Below are 23,064 nucleotides of genomic sequence, written 5' to 3'. Positions count from 1 at the left end.
TTTAAAACTAAAAAATATATTACGTCTTGCAGATGACGTGCGTTTCAATCTAACATATATATTTGTTTAAAAACGTCTCAAAATAATCGGAATATCTATTTGTAAAAAGGGTTCTTTCTTAAGGATTCCTTCTAGCTTTCAATGTCTGATATAATTACTTTGACAATCAAAAAAAAAAATTAATTTAAGATTCTATTTTAAAAAAAAATACATTGTTATTTACAAATACATAATAATTACTTAATGTATGTACTGTATTCTATTCACAAAATTACCGAATTATGCATATTTAAAAAAAAAAAAAACTGAAGATTCACATAGAGATTAAAGTAATCTGAAACGTATTTTGTTGTAAACCACCTATTATTACTCGTAATCGCATAAAGCACAATGTAATCGCACAGATCGGAGTTATAGAATCGCAATTTGCCAGGATCGATATTTTATACCGCATAATAGAGGATTACTTGAAGCGAACAGTAAAGATATAATACTGTTGCTTATTGTTACTATTAATGAATGTATTTGAATGTAATTAATTATCAATCTGATTGCTGCCCGTATATTGGGTAATCAGTAGTTTCTAAATATATGAGAATAATAGAATTTATGCCCTTTCTCTTCTAAAACATATACTTGCGCGGAAATAATTTAAAAAGAGTATTATTGTGTCACATATTGGATTTCTTTAAAAATTCAATTTATTTAAAATCTTAAAAAGTGTTTTTAAACTTCTCTTGAGTAAACATGTTGTTCAACGTTATATCGCGCGCGCGGAGAAGTTAAATATCATAAAATATGTCATATATATAAAAAAAATTACAATTAAATAAAAATATTTAATTCCACCAGAAAAAGAGCATCACAAAAAATAAAAATAATATATTTCAAAAATTTAAAACAATGCAAACATGAGAATGAAATACGAAATGTCGACTTCAATGAATTTTATGCAATACAAATTTCTTTTTGAGCAACGTTGATCAAAATAAAAAGAATCAAGATAAAACGATAAGTATTGGAGAAAAGCTCAAGTAAAACGGAGCTTAATGAGTACGCGAGTTCCTGAGCCCGTCTGTCGTTCTCTTTCTGTGTATTCTTCATGCTGCCATTCCTTTCATCTTGCCCTTTCGCTCGTGCTTACATAGAAGATCAACAAGAATTTTCGTAACGAGCAAAGAACGGTCGATCGAAGCGTTTCGCCCTAATTGGAACGCGGGTGGCTCAGACGAAAGAAAAGGAATCTTACTCGGCCAAGGAATGAATTATTCACGTGACATGCTCGCATGACCGGAAGCTGCCTTCAGAATTTGCCCCCAGATTTTCCACGAGCGATTAAATTGACGATTCTCGGCGACTATCCTGTTACTTAATTAATATCGGACTGTTAGCCTTCGGACTGTAGCCTACAAACTGATAAAATCTTTAATCATTAAATCTAGCTTTGATATTTTCTGCTCATTTACTTCAATATAGTTACTCTTTGATTTACGTAATATAATATTTAAATCTTTTTCAATATTAAATATATATTTCATATAAAGCTTTTTAATTTTAAGCTTTTAACTTTACAAATGGACACGAGTTGAGATGTTAAATGCAATATTCATATATAAATATATTCATTGCAAAATCTCATATAAACAAAAAATTAAAGATCCTCTATATTTCCTATATATTTAGCTTTACTATGTAAAAAATATCTTATTAAAAATTTAACAAAAATAAATAAAGAGAATAATATATCATTTGTGCGCGTATATATGTATGCATATACATATAATTCACAGAACAACTTTTTCAATATCAAAATTGATTGCCGTGATACTGCATTGTTATTGATATTGCCATGATTAAAATTAATTTATCGATTAGATTTGTGTACGCAAATGTTTCTCACACGATGTGCATTCGCAATGCCTGTATCACCCATTACATAGGAGGTTACGTGCAAATTGTACCAACCGATCGATCATCGTTTTGTAACGTGGGTATGCCACTTATCATTCTACATATACAAACCGTATGCCTCGTACAGATGTACAAGCTGCACGCAACCTGTATGTAGTTGCGGATTGTATAAATAATAACGATGGTATTAATTCCGCCGAAGTATCTGAGAGCAAATTAATTCCTTCGAAATTCTGGTTGTCAACGTGGTTGAATTTCTCTTTTTTATTTGTACCGTATATCGAAATCACAAATTATAAATTGCAGCTCTTATTGTAAATTTGACAAAATATAACAAAATAAAAAAAAAATAAAATAAAAGTATCATGTACAATATATGTTTACCTTCTCTTTATTTTTAATTAACGTAAATTTTATTTCCCTGAATTTTGCATGTCTTTTAGCATACTTTATTTTATTTTTACATACCAATCCAGTCTTTAATTACGCATTGCATAATTTAAGATTACAAATATATTTTTATAATAAAGACTTTTTGTACTTGAAAAATGTGATGCCTTTGTGCAAAGTATGTACTAGAATATGTTTCTCCATTTTCTATATCAATATTAATATTCCCTGACTAATAATTTTCGCTTTTTTCCTTAAGTTTGACAAAAAATTAACATATTGCCGGATATGTTAAATAAATTATTGAATCCATGACGAAAAGAGTGTGAGTTTCGAAAAGCGCATAAATAACAACAGCTAATTACCCATACAAAATCTCAATTTTCATAATATATATTAAATAAGCAATTCTTAATTTTTAATATACAAATTTTCAATTTTCAAGCATTAAATTAAGTAATACACATTTACAAAATAATATCCACTTTGCAAAAGTTTGTTTTTTGAAGAATGCATTTATAACACTTTGGTTTCCATAAATTTGTACCTCGACGAGATAACGACAATTGCAATGTGCGAGTGTCACTTTATGGAAGGGTATAGAGAAACGATCGAACCTACTTTCTGTATTCGCGCTTTATAAGGCGTTATGCATCATGTGGCGTAGCTCTAAGGTCAGGGCTGTTGGATCAACTTGAAGTCGATAATTGTGCAAGGATGACCATACGCGGTTATGTACAGCGAATTGTAAAAACTTATGTGCAGGGACAGCGATTTTCTCGTCAAACGTTTTATTTTTAGTTTGCCCGACTAACATTTTCCGCTATTTTTTCACACTTTTAATTGTACGTCATAATTAGTATTATCGATTCCCATCCTCTTTCCTGCTTAGTAAACGTAAATAATTTTTTTTTTTCCGTACGCACAATACAAACTTTACTACCGTGATTAACAATCGTATGCATCGAGCATATATTTAAAAATTTTATAAAAAAACAAACAAATATTTTATATAATTTGTCATGTTACAAATATTTTGACGTTTCTTCCTATGGTATTTAAATAGCGCTATTAAAAAATTGTATCAATATGTTATAAATTGCAAAATTTTTTTTAGTACAGATCTTGTAATATTTATGTTTTGAAAAAAAAAAAGTTTTTATGTTACACCCAAATATAAATATCACATCCAATAATTTGTTTTTAGTATAATCTATTGAAATATTGCAAATGTTACTACAAAATTACATAAAACAAAATCATCACTTGTGATGGAAGAGACATTTTATTGCATAAAAATCCCCTATAAAATGATTACATTTCATTTTAAATATTTTTATTTATACGTTCATCACTAATTATATAAAGAATACGATATTTATATTTGCACTAAAAAGAATTGTGTGAGGAATAAAGGAGATTTTTAAAAAAATCTTAATTTCTTTATTTCCTTGATTTTGTTGATTTGATTTCATCATGTCGCGCTTAGGCCGCGATACGTGGGAAAAATAATCGCATTATCGAGAATAACAGGTCGCTCTGGAATGTGGCAAGTATTTCGTAGCTAAAATGTAGCTAAGAGCTGATCGCAAGCTTCAACGTATATTAATATCATCAATATAACAATCAATAAATCAACATCAATGCGACATTATATATAAGAGATGTAAAATTCTTCAAATAACAAAACGGTTTAATATAAAACTTAGAAAATAAAGATATTTTGAAAAAGATATAAATACTAATTTGAAGCATAAAGTAATAACTTTTCTCAAATTAGACAAACTAAATTAAAAATTTTTATATTTCTCAGGAAATATATTTTATGACCGTGTTTCATTTTTATATTTCCTAAAAATTGCACGTTGGTTTGCGATCAACTGTTAATCGTTTTGTAAAATTGATTGCATGACGAATGAATGACGTTGACACGAATCTCCACGAGAGTAAAAAAAAAGTAAATAAAAAACACGCCGTATTTCCACATGAATTGCTCACGGCGGGAAAACTATTTGTATCAAATTGGCATGCGCCCTTTTATTACTTTTAAATCGTAAAACGAACTCTGCTCGAAATCAAAAGATGCCTACGTGATATCCGATCAACATTATCATAATTGAATTCCTTACAACAAGGCAATGAATACTTTAATTTCTTGTAACTATCTCTCTCTTTTCATCTATCAATTTTTATTAAACAAAAAAAATTATTAAAAATGCAATATTAAAGATACTATCGAAATCGATAAAAAAAATTTGTTTTAGTCACCACAACCCAGTAATTATTTCTACCCAGTAGTTATTCCTTTATTGATGACATTACAATTGCGAATTTGTGCAAGTTATCATTTCCTTGTTGCAAAGAGAAATTTCAAATTGTGAGCAAATTTAAAATCGCGTAGAAATAAATATTAAAACCAAAATTTTTTCTGTTTCTTCTTCAACGCAAACCAATCTTTAACGATCCAATGAAATGATTTGTGCATTAATGAATATTATATATATGTACACATCTCTCGCATCATGCGAGCTCCTACATTGTTACCGCTTTATCGCTATCGATCGATAATTAATCGTAATAATTCAAACGCTTCTTCGTTATCGTCGAACCTACCTAGGGGAAGGATTCATTCATCTTAAAACTAGTTCAGAGCAAAAAAAATCTCGCCCCTATTGATCAATTTTTCGTCACTTTTAAAAGACTTAATTTCGAAATCTCGTTTTTGCGACGAATGTCGCTATTTTTATGAGAAAAAGTTTAAAATTCCTTGCGCAATTTTCCGTCACTATCAGAGGAAGTTAATTACCGTAAATAATTATGATTGATATTATTTTTGGTATTGCCAATGGTATTCGCGATTTCCAGCTTTAATCACGATCACTAGCGTCACGTAAATCTTAGATAGAAATGCGAGTTTTTTTTTTTGTGAGAAGCATATTTCAAGATTGAAAATACATGTAAAACAATATCAACGAAAAAAAATTAAATAGTAAAATGCAATAATCTTGATATTAATTTTAATTTCAACGATAATAAATTTGTCATTATATGACTTAGTTTAATGCGAATATGAACGTACAATACGAGAACTCCCTAAAGAAATCAAACTTAAAAAAAAAATCACTTGAATGCGATGGTGTGAGGCTATCCGCCTTGTAGCACTGTACATTGAGCTTCTTTAATCTCTCTCTCACATCACGAACATGAGGCTATCGTTCTTAGTTTACGTTTTATGATGACTTGAATAAAGTTGTGTTCGGCGTTCGTAACAATTTCCTGTTTTTGGAATAGTGCGTAGATCCCGTAGTGAATTTTCCTTAATGTTGAATTTTCTCTTCTATTATTTGAAAACGGCGGCCTTTCAAGGTCGATTTTAGTTTTTTTGAACAAAAAAGAAGTCTGCTGAAGCCAAGTCGGGAGAATAAAGGGTTTGAGAAACAACAATCGTCGCGTATTTTGCCAAAAACTCGTTGCAAACTAAGAAAATTAACGGCGTGCTCGTAGTGTGAGAGAGTTGCTAAAGAAGAACTCCACTATAGTGCCACGAGGCGGATGGCCTTATGCCATCGTATTCAAGCACTTTTTTTAAAGTTCGTTTTATTTATGCAGTTCTCGTATATTTTTAACGTTTTAAGTTTCATTAAATATAAGTTTATATGTATAATACATATATGCATGCAGGTCTTTTAAAAAGAACTCGTCGTCGAAATTTCAGTAAATCCCGATTCAATTATAAAATTGAAAATTTTAAGATTATCTTCTGCATAATTCCCTTTTTACGTTTTCAATTATGAATAATTGAAACAAGTTGAGATTAAAAGTATAGCGGCTTTGCATCATCGCGTTTCGATCAAAATACGTTACGCCAGCATGTTCGCAAAAATAGCAGTTATAATTTCTATGAATAATAAAACACGAGCTCTGGATTTTTATCTCAGCGTATCGATTAGCTGTTCGTTCGTGAATCGGCCACATTGGATCGAGTTTGCGAATGAATTTTTGGCGCGGTGTGCTCGCGTTAGGCGATTCGATAGATTGTAATGGAACGGGGATTATATAGATCGAGTTACGGGTTATTAATATGAGCGATTATATTAGACGAGAGCGGGGTGGTCGCGAGCTCGGGGCAGGACTCGATGCGGCGATATATATGTCGAGTTAATCTAAAAATGGAAGACATGGGACACACGGGACTGTGGAGAAACTCGTTCCGCGAGAGATGAGGTCGATAATTTCTTCTGGAAGACGGATCGATCCTACCGAATTTGGATCCTCTATGGATCTAAATAAAACGAAGCGCAACCCTCCTAACTTGCACATTTTTTTTTTGTTTTTTAATATATTTGCAAAATTATAAAAATTATATATATATATATATATAAACAAATCAAAAACTCATTATATTATATTTTAATTTAATGAGCATAACAAGTTAAATATAATTATAACATTATTACATAATAAAAATAATTGTGTAATTGTTTCAATTATTTATAATTATAAATTAGTGGATAATTTAATAAAAACAAAATTAAAAATATTATTAAATTCTTCTGTTTAGAATGCAAGAGAAAGGTCACGTGTCGCAATCGGAGATATGATAGAGAGCGACTTGTTCCTAAATCCTAGATCAGTGAAAGGCGAAGATATCTTATTGGATTTGAGATCTTTCACGACTCTACGATATGGCAAGTGAAGGAGATAGAGACTTGTTTCACTAAACTTCCTTGAAATTCAGACAATATTTCTTTCAACAGAAAACAAAGTTTCAGAACAAGAATAACACTCTTCTATCATATGTACTTATATACGATATGATCAACATGAAAATGAATAATAAACGTTCGAGAAATAAGAAAACAAAAAAGAAATATAGAATAAAATAAATATACAGAAAAAAAATTCCAATAAAATTATTCAATTATTAAATAAGTGATATTTGATTGTCTATAATGTTTCAAACAGCTTAATGCAAATGTTAGAATAAAAAACTGTTTTAGAAAGCGATGACAATTTAACAACTTAAACGAGTTTTGACATGCTTATTACAATGTTATTAAGAAAATGTAATTATCGAACTTTATGTCTTTATATCCGCAAATTCTTTGTAATAAAAAGTCATAATAACTAATATATCTATTATAATTAAAATAATTGATGTAACAAAATATCTCAAATTTAAAATAATTATTAAGATTTCCTGCAATTGTAAAAGAGACATTTTAAAAAATCGCGCAACTCTTGAAATCTTTTCAAAGCACAAAAGGAATTCAAAGAGACGACTTTATTTTATTTTGTACGGCATCTGAAACTATCATTTAGAGTAATGAAGTGAAAACAGATGATGCTCACGTCAGAAGGAATCGAGAAAATAACAAAGAAAGACAAACGCACAAACACATCCGCACACGAGCGATAATTTTATTCATCACAAGTTACTTGAGATGACTTAAATACACACACACACACCCGATTGAAAATGAATACTGGAAAAAATTAAGAGTTGCACAGAAAAAACAAATACGAATTTCAATAAAACAGATATTATGAGATTGGACCGTCGTAATTTTCTTGGCGGTAAATTTTTATAAATGAATAAATCACATTCGGCACAAAGAAACAACAAAATAGATATTTTCTAGAAAAATATATGAATTAAATAAATTATAAGTTTAGAAATTACATATAGAAAAAAGGACATTAAAACAATCACAAAAATTGTAAATATACACAAATTAAATATTATCAGAAAAGAATAATGATGTAGCTATAAAACTATTATATATTATTTAATTTAATATAATTTATCTTATTTCTCTGTATAAATAATATTTTTTGCAATAAATTTAATCGATATAAATAATATCAAAAAATGACAAAATCTAATTATAAGAAGAGAGCAGAGAATTTTCAGTACGTTTGTCATTTCTCTACCTTGATAACTACAACATCAATTTAGAATTTGACAAGGAGGTAATAGTAACTATAAAAGATAACGCTTTTAGACCTTTGCTAAGAGTTACCTACAAGAAAATCCTATCCACCATTAATATGCGAGAATATTTTTCGGCCACAATACATACTTGAGTAATCTTAGAGATTAATCAACAATAATGTAGCAGATCGGAACGCTCGCATACTGGACACCTCATTGATCTGCCAATCTGGAAATTTTCGACGATAAATCTTTGGAAACCGTCGATTATCCGATTAATCGCTGCGCCCTTATGGAGATTAGAGTCGAGATTATCGCCTGATTCCTGAGAGTACCAATTCAGAATTTGAAATTTCTAAGAGAGATAGACAATAGATCGAAGCTTTAGATCCTCTTTTGACAGTTGGAATATATTGCTAATTGTAAAATTCACTTTTCACTTTAATCTGTAATAAATCATTAAGAGTAAATACGATTGATTACGTATTAAATTTCTTCTTTTCTGTTTCCAATCTAACTTTCAACTTCCCCTATTATAAATGCTATTCTTATATTCTTTGAACTTTAATTTCCTCTTCTTTTAAAGAGAAAAATAAAAGTTTCTTTTCTTATTAATCATTCTCATCGTAATTTTATATGTTTAAAAAATGATAATAACGAGATATTTTTATATATTAGATTTAATACTGTTCAGATAAGATATTAAAGTTCCTATTGTGTATCTGTTTAGAATAAATTATATAAATCATCTAAGTAGGTTCTTGCGTTCATTTATAAACATTATTTTGAAAGAACACAATAAGATAAAACTTTTGAACCTCTAATTAAACATAAAATACTGTATCAATATATTGATGAATATAAAAGAGCCTATGCAACTTCACAAAAAAATAAAACAACAAAAGCAATAAATCGATGAATTTCTGAATGGAAACACAGATTATAATCTCATTATTTAACACAGCCAGTTCGTCAACTTAGAGCACATTAAATCCACAAATTTAATTCAATCTGCATAATTAATCGTTCTTGAATCTTTAGGAAGTTTTCTTGAGAATCGAAAGATTCGATCTGAATAAATAAAATTATCTTTTTCAATTTCATTAATTTTTCGAAATTCACGATATATTCTTCAGGAAAGTTAATTGCGCCAAAAAAGAAAAATGGCGCAGTAATAATAATTAACAGTCCAGCTAGAAGAAAAATTGCACAAAATATCAACGACAAGAGAAACAAAGATAGAGTAACTGCAATGCTCTATAAAAAGAGGAGGATGTGCAGATATTTTATTATTTTTTTTTCGCAATATGCATTGCAGTTAATCTTTGTTGCTAGAGGCCCTAATTGGTTAATTGTAAACTTTGGCTGATTGTGAAAGTTATTAGGGCAATCCTGAAGGATCAAGAATTAGCTGAGCTGTGACCGTAAAGTCGTTCATTGAGCTGAGAACAGCTGATTTCCATTAGCAACGGTGATTAAAAGCGCTCCATCCAACCTGAACGCTCCTCGAAGACGCTAGTTTAAGTAAGATTTCGCAATCTGGGCGCAATTGCAATTTTTTACAAGCTGTATTCTCCTCTCAATTTACTTCTTTCACGCGCAAAAATGTCGATTTATTTGGCTCGCGAGCCATAAGAGCTTATAAATAATACTTTCGTCGCGCGTGAAACCATTAGTTTCAACAACTCGAGACTCGGAATATACCGCTACAACCGTCTCACCCCGTAAATCCGCAAAATATCCGCAAAAGCCCATCGAATCATTCACCAACATCTAAAAACTGGAAACAATCAACATCCTCGAAGAACAAGAACCCCAATCGACAGTCTATAATTGGATTTGATAGAGGTAATCGAGTTTTGCTGTGCGATGCATGCGTTTCGCACCCAGCGATCGATTTCCGGCGATCGATTCCGCCGCCGGGTGACTGGGATAGTTACGCCGATAGTCCTTACCCCTAGCTCACACCCTGGTCTCGTTGTACGGACTGGACGAGCTCGCGCCCTGACGATGCTGCCGGTCAGCGTCGCCCGGCACGTTGAACACGACATTCGGCACGGTCGTCGGATCGACCGCAACCTGCTGATAATGCGACCGACCGGGTTGCGATTGATGAGAATGGGAGGAGGACGAGGGCGCGGTCTCGCTTATGGAGGTAATCGACGCGAGTATACGTCGACCGCGTACCTGGTAACGTTGGGGGTAGCAGCGCCCGCAGCAGGACTGCAGCAGGCCGCCCCTGGAGGCAGTGCTGTGCGCGGGGGAAGTCAGGGGCGACGGCGAGCCCGGCCTCTTCGGGGCACCGTTGTACGGCACCTCCATCTCCACGAATTCACGGTCCTGGAAAAAACAATAACAAACGGGGCTGTTGAGTGAGAGGCTTTTACACTCAAGAGAAGAGCCGTGCTGCAGGGCATAAAGGTTCATTCATGCGCAATGATGTTGATGAAAATATTCGTCGAACTGTGAAAAACTCGGATAACAAATAAGAAAACAAGCGAGATAAAATAAAGGAAACGAAAATAGAAAATGTTAAAGGAGACACGACGGATATTCGATAAACTATCGAAAAAATCGAGATGAGAAAGACAGAAAAAGAATGAAGAAATATAAAGATCGGAGAAAAGATTATAAAAGAATATGGTGATGCAAATGCTGAAGAGAAGATTCATCGAATTGATAATAAATAGCGCAACGTAGCTGAAGGACCGAAATAAGTCATTGGACCGGATAAGGAGAAAGGAATAAGAAAAACTGCGTCGTGCTGGATTCTCCTAGTTCCATTCTTATGAAAAAGAGGAGTTGTGAAGCTGAAAATGGTATCAATTCTCAAGTGGGACACATTAATTAGAACGAGTCACATTACTGCTTGGTTTAAACTGCGAGATAGAACATGAATAAATGCGCTGTTGGAATTATTATCTAAGTAACTCCATGTAATATGCTGAAGAAATGATCAAAAAACATTGCTGCTTTATCCACAACACATTAATCTAATGCATTAGCTACGGCGGGAACATATCTAAAGTCATCATCACACACGGTTTTAATCAGGCATGATAAAATTATTATCTAATAAATTATTTTCTTTTTCAAATATCTTATATTAATATCAAAATGATTATCGTATATAAAATGTGCCGTAGCAAAAATATCAGCACGCTTTCAGCATAATCATATATTTTATACTTTCTTATCATATATAATGTATTCTAAAATATAGAACTCTTCCCACACACAATGCACATTCTTCATAAAATATTAATTTCAAGCAGATAATCAATTCTTGCTACAGTTAAATAATTAATTAATCTTTGTATATACTTTGTTTATCCTGGTGAAATAAGCAAAGCTGTATTTCTCCACATGTTACCAACCAATTTGGCTCATCATGTACTGTTTTATTTATACAAAGCCGTTGATTAACCCGAATTACGGTGAGTCGCGAAAGCAAATAGCGAAGTCTTTCAGTTATTCCTCGTTGTTAAACTATTCCATGTTTATGTTTCATTTATGAATTTCTGCTTGAAATGCATTGTTTGAATGCATTTCACTAATTTGAAGACATTATTAATATTTTAATTACATCTACATATGCATTATCACTTGAGTAAGTTACAATAGATCAAATGCCAATGAAATCAATAGCAATACTTGTCTATTTATTCGCTCCAGAAAAATTTAATTTTAATCAAAATTGAGATTTTATTTTAATAATATCAATGACATTTTTAATCCAATGATATCTTTTTTATATTATTTATTTATAATTTTGCATACATTACTTATTACATTACTTACTAAATAGCTAAAAAAGTAAAACGTGTTTTTTAAAAGAAAATATTATTTTGTATTAGACTTCGAGAAATTTCTACTTTATTTTTTCAATAAATTTTGTTTGTTTTTATTAATTGTGTGCAGAAAAAATAAATATCACACAGATTTAAAGACAAAAAATGTCCAGAATTTTGCAGATTGTTTAACTTTATATTTATCAATATAAAAAAATTTTTTTATTGTAAGATAAAAAAATAAATTATATCGAAATAACAGCAATAGATATAATATAATAAAATTACATTACATATTGAATCTTATTAATATTTTATTTAAAATATTTTTTAATCAAATTTTCACATTTGCAAAATTCCATGTTTTAACTAATTCTCAACACTCTCACTACTAATTATTAGAAATGTGTCGAATCATGCTAATAAAAATAAAATGCAATTTTGTAGAGAAAAAATATGTTGTTTTGATAATACGCTCTTTTCTCGAACTTTTATTTTAATATTTATATCAATTAAATTTTTTTTTTACATTCTCCACGCGCGATCTTTCATTGTTAGTTAATTATTAAAGCTCCAGTAGATATACGAAAAAATAAATGGCGCGAAATTCTGTGATCCGCGTGAGAAACGAGATATCTTAAAGAAATCCTGCGGGGACAATGCTCGGAAAATGGGAGGTTATCGAATGATCTCGATGTCGGTCGAGCGAACGTCGCCGTTTCTTCGATGTCGCGCAAAAGGATATTGCTCGTACAGAATGGAGCAATATCTCAATCTCCTTTGTGATAAACGCCTTCGAAACGATTCGATGTGATCCACGCTGGAAAACACTTTTCTCGTGCGAAAGTTGATGATAGCAATCGCGATAACTATTTTCTCGCCATTTTCCATAATTAACAGATTCATGATTGATTGCTTAACATTATTTATGATTGATTATATAAGATTGCTTTTGCAGATTACATTGATCAACATTGAAAATGAAAAATCCACATTTTTTTATTTTTACTCACTATTATTCTCTATTTGATACAACAGATTAAGTTATAACTTAATATAATAATAATGATATTATTACAATTATATCAAACAGAAAATAATAGTAGAATAAAAATAAAATACATTATTTTCTTAATATACGTTTTATTAATACATTGGCAATTATAAAGAAAAAAAATTAAATAGTCTCTAAACGATTAATAATTTTCTACTGTAATAACCTGTACTATAATAAAAAAAAAAGAAAACAGTGCAAATATCTGTTATTGATATATGCTATATAATAGTATCGATCGATATAAAGCATTGATATTATATATCGAAAAATTATCGCCTCATACACGAAACGGTTTTCGTCAGCCGCTCGAAGAATTCCCCGAGGAAGGCATACCTTTCAAAGCTACAGATGGCTCACATTCGAGCAAACCCGATCTTGGAAGACTACAGGATCTCACGAGAGACTGTTCATATTTCAACACGCAAGCTTTCTGAAGAGATGCCATTTGTCGTCATGAAACCCTCATTATTCGAGCCAGCGTAATCAAAAAAATCTCACATTATATTACAAATAATACTATGTACATATATATATATTATCAATAATGTAATGTTCACAAACGCAGACGCGCATTTCATACAATGAGATCATTTTGCCGATTTTTTTTATTTATTTTTTTTTTCTTTTTAAGAGAAGCATGATCTTTGGGGCAAACATTTATATGGAAATAGCAACCCTGCCATAGGATTATTCACGAAAGACCGACCTATATTCTATCGGCCAGGATCTTCCTTGCTGCCTTCGTGAAGACCAGATTAGATTCGTCCTTATCGCGTTGCGTTCTCGAGAGGGTAACTGAGCGTAGGAATAAAACGAGAAGCTACAACGGAGGTAGAGATATTTGTCCAATAAAAGATGCCGTTCGACTCCCCTATCCTTGTTATTTTCTCGTGAGAGCTCGCGATACGGTCCTGCGCGTATCGTATTGTTCGCGCGGGTAGAGCGCGAAAGGGAACGCCGCGCCAGTAATGACGGTTTCAGAAAGATGGATGGGTTGGATGCGCCAGTGTGCGATGGACCGATCGATCTCTCGAAATTTTCGCTAATTCCATATTCTGATGGGCGAGAAATTAACACGAAACCGGAATCTCTTCAGATTTACAGCATGGGTTTTTACCCTTCCGATACGCATATTGTTTTAAATTTCATATTCATTTAAAGTTTTTTTATATAAACTAATTTTAAAAATTATCATCAATTATTGCAATTATGTGACATTGCAACAAATCATTTGAGTTCTTTCATTACTATAGATATATGTCAAACTTCTCAATTTGCATTTAATAAAATAGAATTGTACCAAAGACTTTATAAAAGATCTCATTCAGCAGCAAATTATTGTATAATTTGATCTATACGCTATATTAAAAAAAAAAAAGAAAAAATTAAAACTGAAAAGTCAAATATAAGCATCGACACGCATTAAACTAATTTATTTTACGATCGTTGCTCGTCTTTCGATGTCATAATTCAATATAGAGCCGCAATGACGGATCAGAAATTGCAAGACACGATCGCGATGCATATGCATTCCCTACGTGACACATTCCTAGCGTTCGTAAATCAGCGATTGTGACATTGCTTCATAAATAACTCGATACGATATCGTGACCTGCCATTCTCCGCGATTTTACGACCCTAACGACGTTCCGATATACTGATGCGATTCCTTACTTGGCGAAAGGACAAGTCGACACGAACTCGTAATGATCTCTTGGAAATTTTGCAGATCTTTAGACTTTCTCTACATTTCTTCTCGGAATATATAGGATATAATTACATGTTGATTTTATATGTATTTTATCTCTAAAGTTATTATTTTTTAATTAAAATAGGGACTTTTAAAAAATTTAATGAAATCGTATTTATGTGTGAAATATATATTGAGAGTTTATCACTTAAATTCCCTTAATCCCCACTGCTAAATTTTTCTTCTTGTTATTTGCTATCTTTTCTTTCAAAGTTATACTTATTTTATATAGATATTAGATATACAAATTTTCTCATATAATAATAAAATGACACAGATAAATTAATTAATTTATATTGTCGCATTTATTTATACCGACAAATTTATTTAAACCATTAGAGCGACTCTGAATAAAAGAAAAAGTATAATGGTAGCTTTTAAATTATTCATTCACAAAAAAGATATCGCTTCCCACAATGTTTCTTACAAAACAGAAGTATAATATCGTATATGCATACTACAATTTCTCGAGAAAGTCTTGTTTACGTTTCTTGTACGCATAAAATCACTCGCCATTATTTATTTTTGCAAAACAGTACGAGAATGTTGTATTTTTTTCTCAACACAAATTGTCGTATATGCATAAAGTAAATGTCTCACTTAATGCAATATACAAATGTCAGTTGAAATGACAGTTTTACATTTAATCTCGAAGTTTTTACATCACGATTTTTTACATTACGCGAGATAGTAGTCACGTCACGAGAATGTATCGGACCATAACTTCCGGTTTCGGTTCGTTGATAATGAAACGATGCGTTACATCGCGTGTAACAATGTAACTCTCATGACGATTGCGGGAAATTAATTGGAACATATGGCAATTACGACGATTTTACGTATTCATTAATGATAGAAATATTGGATGGCGCGACGCGAAAGTATTTGACGTGAAAGTGCTGACGTGAAGTTATTATGTTCCATTTCATATTTCATTTCTATAAAATTATTTCATAATATTATCCATGTAAACTATTTGTATTATACATTGTACATAAAAATTTTTTAAAATAAAAATGATAAATATTGAAATTGATTCAACATTTGATAATAGTTACTATGCGATAAATCATTGTTCCAAATAAAAATGATAATAATATAACTAACAATAAAATGCCTCCAACACGATAATTATAAGTAGATGATTGTTTTGTTAACAATATTTGTTCACAATATTTTACAACATTCCGTGACGACGGACGTACAGAATCGAGAATAAACGCATTGTTAGAAGTACAACGACGGAATTGCGAGCATGCATTGTCTAAATGCCACGGTATCTACGGAATTAACGGAATGACCGCTGCACATACATACGTTGATATCAGCCACAAACCGACGCACTGCATATCAGACATCGTCTGTCTGTTTGACGATACTAAACCAATCGTCAGATTCATCAAAATAATCAGGAACAATACGCTACATGATAACGAGCTATATAATTCTCGATGAAAGGATCGAGATGCGTCTTTTGAAGATGCAAATTGGATGAAAACAAATTGATATTTTAAACAGAATGATTTTAAAATATTTCTCAAAATATAGAAGACGATAAATAAAATTCTTTGATCAAAAAGGTTACAGTAGATATTATAACAATGTAGCATATGTAAGATGTTTACTAACTCACGTATTTATTAAGATCGCAAAGAAAATTCTTTTGCGATTATTTCATCCGCTGTTTTTTCGCAATTTTTTAATTTTCGATTATAGAAATATATTATATTCATATGAATGTAGTATTTCTCTCTGACACGCAAATTATAAATTGTTGAAAAATTTTGCAATTTTTAATTTGCTGTAGCGGATTTCACACAATCAAAAACGTCATAACGTCTGACATAAAACGTATCCACCCGAAAGGACTGTCAGGTCACAGCTGCGACAGTCAGAGTACAGTTACTTTATTTGCTTCATTCTGTATCTATTCTCTATTTAGCCTTTCACTCTTTCCGGTGAAGATTTGTTTTCAGTTGGCTAATATTAAATTCAGGAGCGTCCGCACACCGCCTCTTCTCGACAGGTAATGCATACGTAACTACAAACTATAGCCACATTGTATCCGTCTGTTTCTTCGGGGTTGATTTCGGAGAAACATTTGCGAGTAAATGTATTCTATTCTACAGAACGAAACTCACTAAAAATTTATCTAAATAGTGGAAAAAAAAGAAAACACGGATACGACATTTTTTTGTAATTCCGACCAAAACAACATTGTATCACAACGGATTTTTCGAAACGTCAAGTTACTAATTGAACTGTGTACTTTTTCGTTAAAATAATATTTGACATTTCACAAAACTTCACGAATTGTTCGAGCGCACTGCAATTTTTTCACTATTTTTATCCACAAAAGGTTGTTAAATATATATCTCAAAGGAAAAAGAACATACACAATCTTCAATCCTTAATAAAATTTTTTCAATTTTAATGAATAATCTTTCTGCAATAATTTCACAGAATACGTCAAAAATATTTAATTAATAAACTGAGCTCTAAATATTCTTCATTAAGGGCCGCGATCTATATTAAATTATTTACTGGAATTCATTCACTTAATATATTTTATTTGATTGATTACTATCCTATCGCAGAAAACATTCTTTTCATACAATTCCATTTAATTTAAAATAATTAACGCTCTCTTTAAGGCAAACGCCGGTAATATTTCTGTTCATTTACATGATCTCACCTCTTTACATATTTATTCAATTCACTTCTCAAATTTATTCTGGTTTTAATGGTTTTAATAGTTCTAAAGTTGCAATCCGAGAAGAGAGCATGTTTGTTTCACAATCTGAAATTTAATATTATATTAAATCATTCCCCCCAAGCAGATTTTACATCTCTTCGTCCATCTCTCTCTGCTAACCATCTAATAATTACTAGTAAAATTATCGTGGTTCAAAAAAAAGATCAAAATTTTTTTTAATACTTTCTCAAAGTTGCAATAGAATGTAACCTTCATTACATTTCGAGATTTGTCTCTTTCAAACTCTCTTCGATATATCTTCCAATTACTTTAATTTTTTTCGCTGATAATTTTTCACCCGACAACGCGCTACGCAAAATGGAAAAGCTAACAATCACTATTATCAAATTGTTTCTCGATATCGTGATGGACTATAATTAGTCACAGTGACGACGTACCGCGTCTACGATCCTGATGACGTTCGATCGAGCCCACGACTGCGGCCCGGAAGAAATCAATACGCCGCCCCGAAGATACCGACGATTGGCCGCGTCTATCAAAGACGAAGAGAAACTTTCTCAAGAGGAGAAATCGAGACAAAATGAAATAAAAATAAAACCAGGTCAATGGGTAATTGTTATATAAAAAAGTATATTAAAATCCTGAAATCTTCTCTCTTTCCAATAATATACAAAGCCTATCTTATAGCTGGATTTATTAGAAATATCCGATACAACGTTAAACGGCAAAGCCGTTATAAATCATTAATTTCATATTTGTTATTCACAAAGGAAGTGCATAATCCGTAAATTGAAATGTTGATTGCACCGTTATTTCATCGCCTTACTGCAACCGTGCGTTCCCTTCTCATGTAACAATGCAAATTTGCAAGAGGCACAAGGATTCCGTTGAAATATCCACGAAGAAGAGAGAGCCACTCTATCTCTTGTCAGATTCTCAAAATATCTTTGCGTACGAATACTAGCGGCACGATGACGTAAAGAGGGTACATCTAGTATGCGCTTTGGTAGCGCGCGCATCTGTGTATGACGGATACAGTGAGAATATTCAATTTTCAGAGAACATTTTTATGATATATCGCGCGAAATGTGTTCTTTTATTCAAAATTTCTTTTTTCTCTCTCTCTCTCTCTCTCTCTCTCTCTCTCTCTCTCTCTTTTCTCCTGCTTGACAAATAATATTTAATAGACATAATTTCTATTTCATTATATCAAAATTTTATTACATAATTTTGTAGCTCTAAAGTATGCGAGATGCCTATTTTATCTAAAATATGTATATGATATGTTACGTGTTACAGAAGATGTGTAAACTGAAAGTATTTCAATCATTGACAAATTTCTTTATATTATCATTCCTGCAATTAAGTTTTAAATTTTTTTGTTAAAATACAGATTATTCTAAATAAATTAAAAATAATTTCTTATTTACTTGCGTTTTAGAAAAATAATTATTTATCGTAAAATAGCATTTTACATTCTATAAACTTTGATCTTAAGTCTCTGTTTAAATCATTCATTACGAAAAGTTTCAATATCGGAAATTTCGGTATTACTTATTTTCTCATTTATTATAACATATCGACGTTATTATGTTTTACATTCTTATCATAATTATTATAGAGTGAAAAAAATTTTTTCGACTAATTTATTTTTCACATTTTTTTTAATATTTAAAAATTTTATAAAAATTAAATCTTTATTTTCTGAAACTTTAAGAAAGATTATTTCCAAATTCATTCAAAAATACTTCAAATCAAATTCATACAAAAATGCTAACAATAAACACTTTTATGAGATTTTTTGGAATATTTTACATGTTGTATTTGAATCAAACAACCGACATTTTTATGCAGTGATATCCAAGTATTAACATTACGTTAAGCAATAACATTACGTTAGTAAGATAAAGAAGACGCATATCTGATTTGTCACACGGAAACACGTATTCGGCTTATCTAGACCAGTTCATGTGCGCGTAATAAACCAAAAGTACAGTTCGCGTTTCGCACTGCGTTTGGTCAGCAAGTTCGCTATGTTATTCTTTGATCAGCAAAATTCGTTTTCTCCGGAAACATCTCCGTGTCAAACGCGAAGGTTGCACTCTCGGAAACATTACTGCACGATTTGCGCGAAATTCGAAGTTTGGATTAAAGATTCGCCAGCTTCGTGAATAGATGACGTAGACGAATCGATCGAAAACCTGACCCCGTAGCCCGGTGACGTCATCGTTTATGATACAAGAAGCATCCATCGTCAAATGACACCGTCGTGACAATATCGCAAATGTCGATTTTAATGATAAAATTAGCTATATAACGATGGCCTGCCTATCCAAATTATGTCAGGCTAAATATAAACATTTTACCGCAATAGCTAAATATTCGCGATTGCTTTTGATCGTCAGCATAATTAAATCCAAAATTAATTATTTAACTAAATATATTATAAAAATAACAATAATAATTGTTTCAAACAGTACAATAAAATTAGCAGAGAGTAACTTTTTCTCCAAATTAATTGTGTACATAATATATTATATTAGTATCAGGCATCATTTTTCTATATAATTTCTAAGACTACAACAATTACTTATACATATTAAAGCATTTTATAAATTAAACATGCATTAATATAAAAAAAAATGTTAAAAAATTAATATTAAAAATTAATCATGTAATATCATGTAATAAAATATCAAAAGCTCTTCTTGAATTCAAGTTAAATTATGGTTTGCGCAAAATATAAATTGCTCGATAATATTACGCAAGAGACACGACCATATGTAACCAAAATTGTCCCTTTAACTAATATATAAGATACAAACGAAATTCCCAAAGGAACAAAAGCACAACCTAAAAGCAGGCTCTATAGCATTACTATTTACCAGATATACGGCACTTCGCTTGTGATATACGGGATAAATATACAAGCTAGTACAATTATGCTATTAACACTTGGTTCATAAAAGATAAACAACACACACTAGTGTTATACTGATCAGTTCTTTCTCTTTTTTATCAATTCCGTTATCTTAATTATTTTAGACACGTATTTTTTTATGAGAAAATTATAATACTAAATTATATGCACTCTTTTTTAAATTTATAATTGAATAATCCTTATTCAATATTGATTTAATGTTTCTCAGAAATGTAACTTCTAGTATCAATGATATTACTGTTATGTTCTTGCACATGTATTTGTATTATTCAAAAATATGCTTACGTTCCCTCTTTTAAAAATATCGAACTGTAACGACTTTAGCAAATCAACCTACACTCAACTTACATACGTTGCGACCCATATCATTCTGTACATTCTGTATACGCATATTCAAAAGCTCTGATCCTCTCTGGCGTAATAAACTAATTTCTCCCTCTCATGTGGGTGTTACATACTCTGCCATTATACTGTCGTATAAACCGCAACGCATATTTTATTACTCATCGTGTATGTCACGGTCGATTTAATTGAGCCTGTAGTTTGCATATCTATACGCACACACACAAATATGCTAAATATAAACAAGATTAAAAATTCGCGCACTTGTGTATTTTGTTTTTTTTTTTAATTTTTTCAATTTATTCTTAATTTATTACATGTAACGATAAGGAGAAGAAAAATATTAAATATTAAATATATGTATGTATTTTTGATTCATAAGTTAGATTATTATTTTTATATTATTTATATAATCATATATTTTCTTAAAAAAATTAAAATGACTTAATTATCACAAATATAAAATTATTGCAAATACTGTTTTTCTTCTATTCTTATTTCTTTCATCTTCTTCAATGTCATGTGTATATATATTTCTCATTTTATTTATATCTCATTTTCATGTTTCATTTTTTTATTGATCTTATATCTACATTATACGAAAAATCAAAGACTTTTATATGATATCCTAAATACAATATGCGATTTCATAATAGTATGTTTCTGAACAACAAATCCTTAAACAAGATTTGCGAATTTTAAGGCTCGATAGCGACTACATCCCGTACGTGGCAACCCTCGTTCGCACAATCAACCACCCTCCTGCCGGGCTAAAATTAGACAAGTACGGGGCGTAGGTTTATTCAAATTACTCGCAGTATTCGCGAAATAGTCTGCCGGATTTTCGAGACGAGGTACCCATTGAATTCCTGGCGCGAAAAGCGGAAGCGTCGACAGATGCATTCGCGACGATGCAGTTGCTTTGTCGCTTCGCGTCGCTAGGATTAATGACGGACGCTCGAGATAGACTACGTTTTTATGCGAGTTTGTCTTCGAATCCACGGTGAAAGAACACCGCTTTCATGAATAATTAATTATCATTTCGCTGATTAATCCATCTTTGTCGCCCGAGGCTTTATACAGGATTTTGAAAAACCTTAAATAATAATAGCAATTCTTTGTCGTAGTTTGAGATAAATTTTTCTTAACTTTGTTAAATGTCATTTTTCTTCCAGTATTAGAAAGAATATCGATTACATATTGTATATAAGTTGTCAGTATTATTTCAATTGTTTTAACTATATTTTTTATTTTGTTATAATAAAAAAAATGATAACATAAATATAACATATAATATTTGTACAACCGTCAAAGTAACTATATATAACTTTTTAAAAGAAAATTTTTTTCATTGAAAGATCGAAATCTCACTTCTTTTAATATATTTATATAATTTAAGAAAGAATATTTATTTAGTATTTCATCGTTAAAGTGACGTATTAAAAACAAAGTGTATCCTCTCCGGAAATGTTAATTTATTGATGGGGATTTAAAAGGCTTTAGAGCGAACCGACAGGAACTTAAGGGATTTTAGAATTCCCACATGAAAACACACGACATACAGCTGTTAGTAGACAAAGATGTGAGTACTTACCGTAGTCTTCTCCAAACAACGAAGTAGGTGATGATGCTGCAGCTCAAAGATATCCTCCTCTTTGTAGAACTCCTCCAACTGCAGCCCGCTTTCCTGAGCGGCCAAACGTGCCTCCGCTGCCTTCTTTTTGCTCACGAAGGCGGCACCGCTCGACGCCTTCGCAATTCTAATGCGTGCCAATCTGGCTTTCTGCAACAGGAAAACAAAAAGAAAATTCATTTACTTATTTATTTCTAACTCCTTATCTGTCGGTCATTATCTGTCGTATCAATATGAAACTGGAAATAAACAAAAATTTAATAAACTTCTTATTAAAAAAAAATTTAATTTGCCGAGCAAACATAACAAGCATATCTATATTTTGTTATTTTAATAAAATCTAATTTTTAAGCAATTAAGTAATTATTTTTTCACTGTTTCTTACAGAATCAGATATATTATATAATTACTTCGATGCTTGCTTCGAAACATAAACATAGTGATTTTAATCGTGAAAAAACGGGCGGAAGACTTGTCGCATCATGAGATATAAGTATTTGTATTATCTCAGGATTAAGTACGCGCACGCGCTTAGCTTTCACCGCAGATAAATTCCCACTAAAGCTAGAATAAACTTTTATCTTAGCGACGTGACACA

At 31.2% G+C, this 23,064-nt stretch overlaps 1 protein-coding gene across 20 annotated transcripts in view; it reads right to left on the bottom strand.

Moving 5' to 3' along the window:
- LOC126849214 (potassium voltage-gated channel protein Shal) overlaps positions 1-23,064 on the bottom strand; it is a 110,590-nt gene that overhangs the window by 35,370 nt on the left and 52,156 nt on the right. For 11 of the 20 annotated variants that reach the window (XM_050591923.1, XM_050592280.1, XM_050592186.1 and 8 more), the window contains exon 3: positions 22,428-22,616. In XM_050591923.1, coding sequence (XP_050447880.1) covers positions 22,428-22,616 — 189 coding nt within the window. Of the gene's footprint in view, positions 1-8,999; positions 10,010-10,423; positions 10,577-22,427; positions 22,617-23,064 lie in introns of those variants that run through there. The other 9 variants (XM_050591493.1, XM_050592558.1, XM_050590907.1 and 6 more) reach the window with 2 other exon arrangements.

This window comes from Cataglyphis hispanica, chromosome 1 (genome assembly GCF_021464435.1).
Source record: "Cataglyphis hispanica isolate Lineage 1 chromosome 1, ULB_Chis1_1.0, whole genome shotgun sequence".
In the NCBI taxonomy this organism is placed as follows: Eukaryota; Metazoa; Arthropoda; class Insecta; order Hymenoptera; family Formicidae; genus Cataglyphis; species Cataglyphis hispanica.
This window is presented reverse-complemented; position numbering and strand designations above follow the sequence as displayed.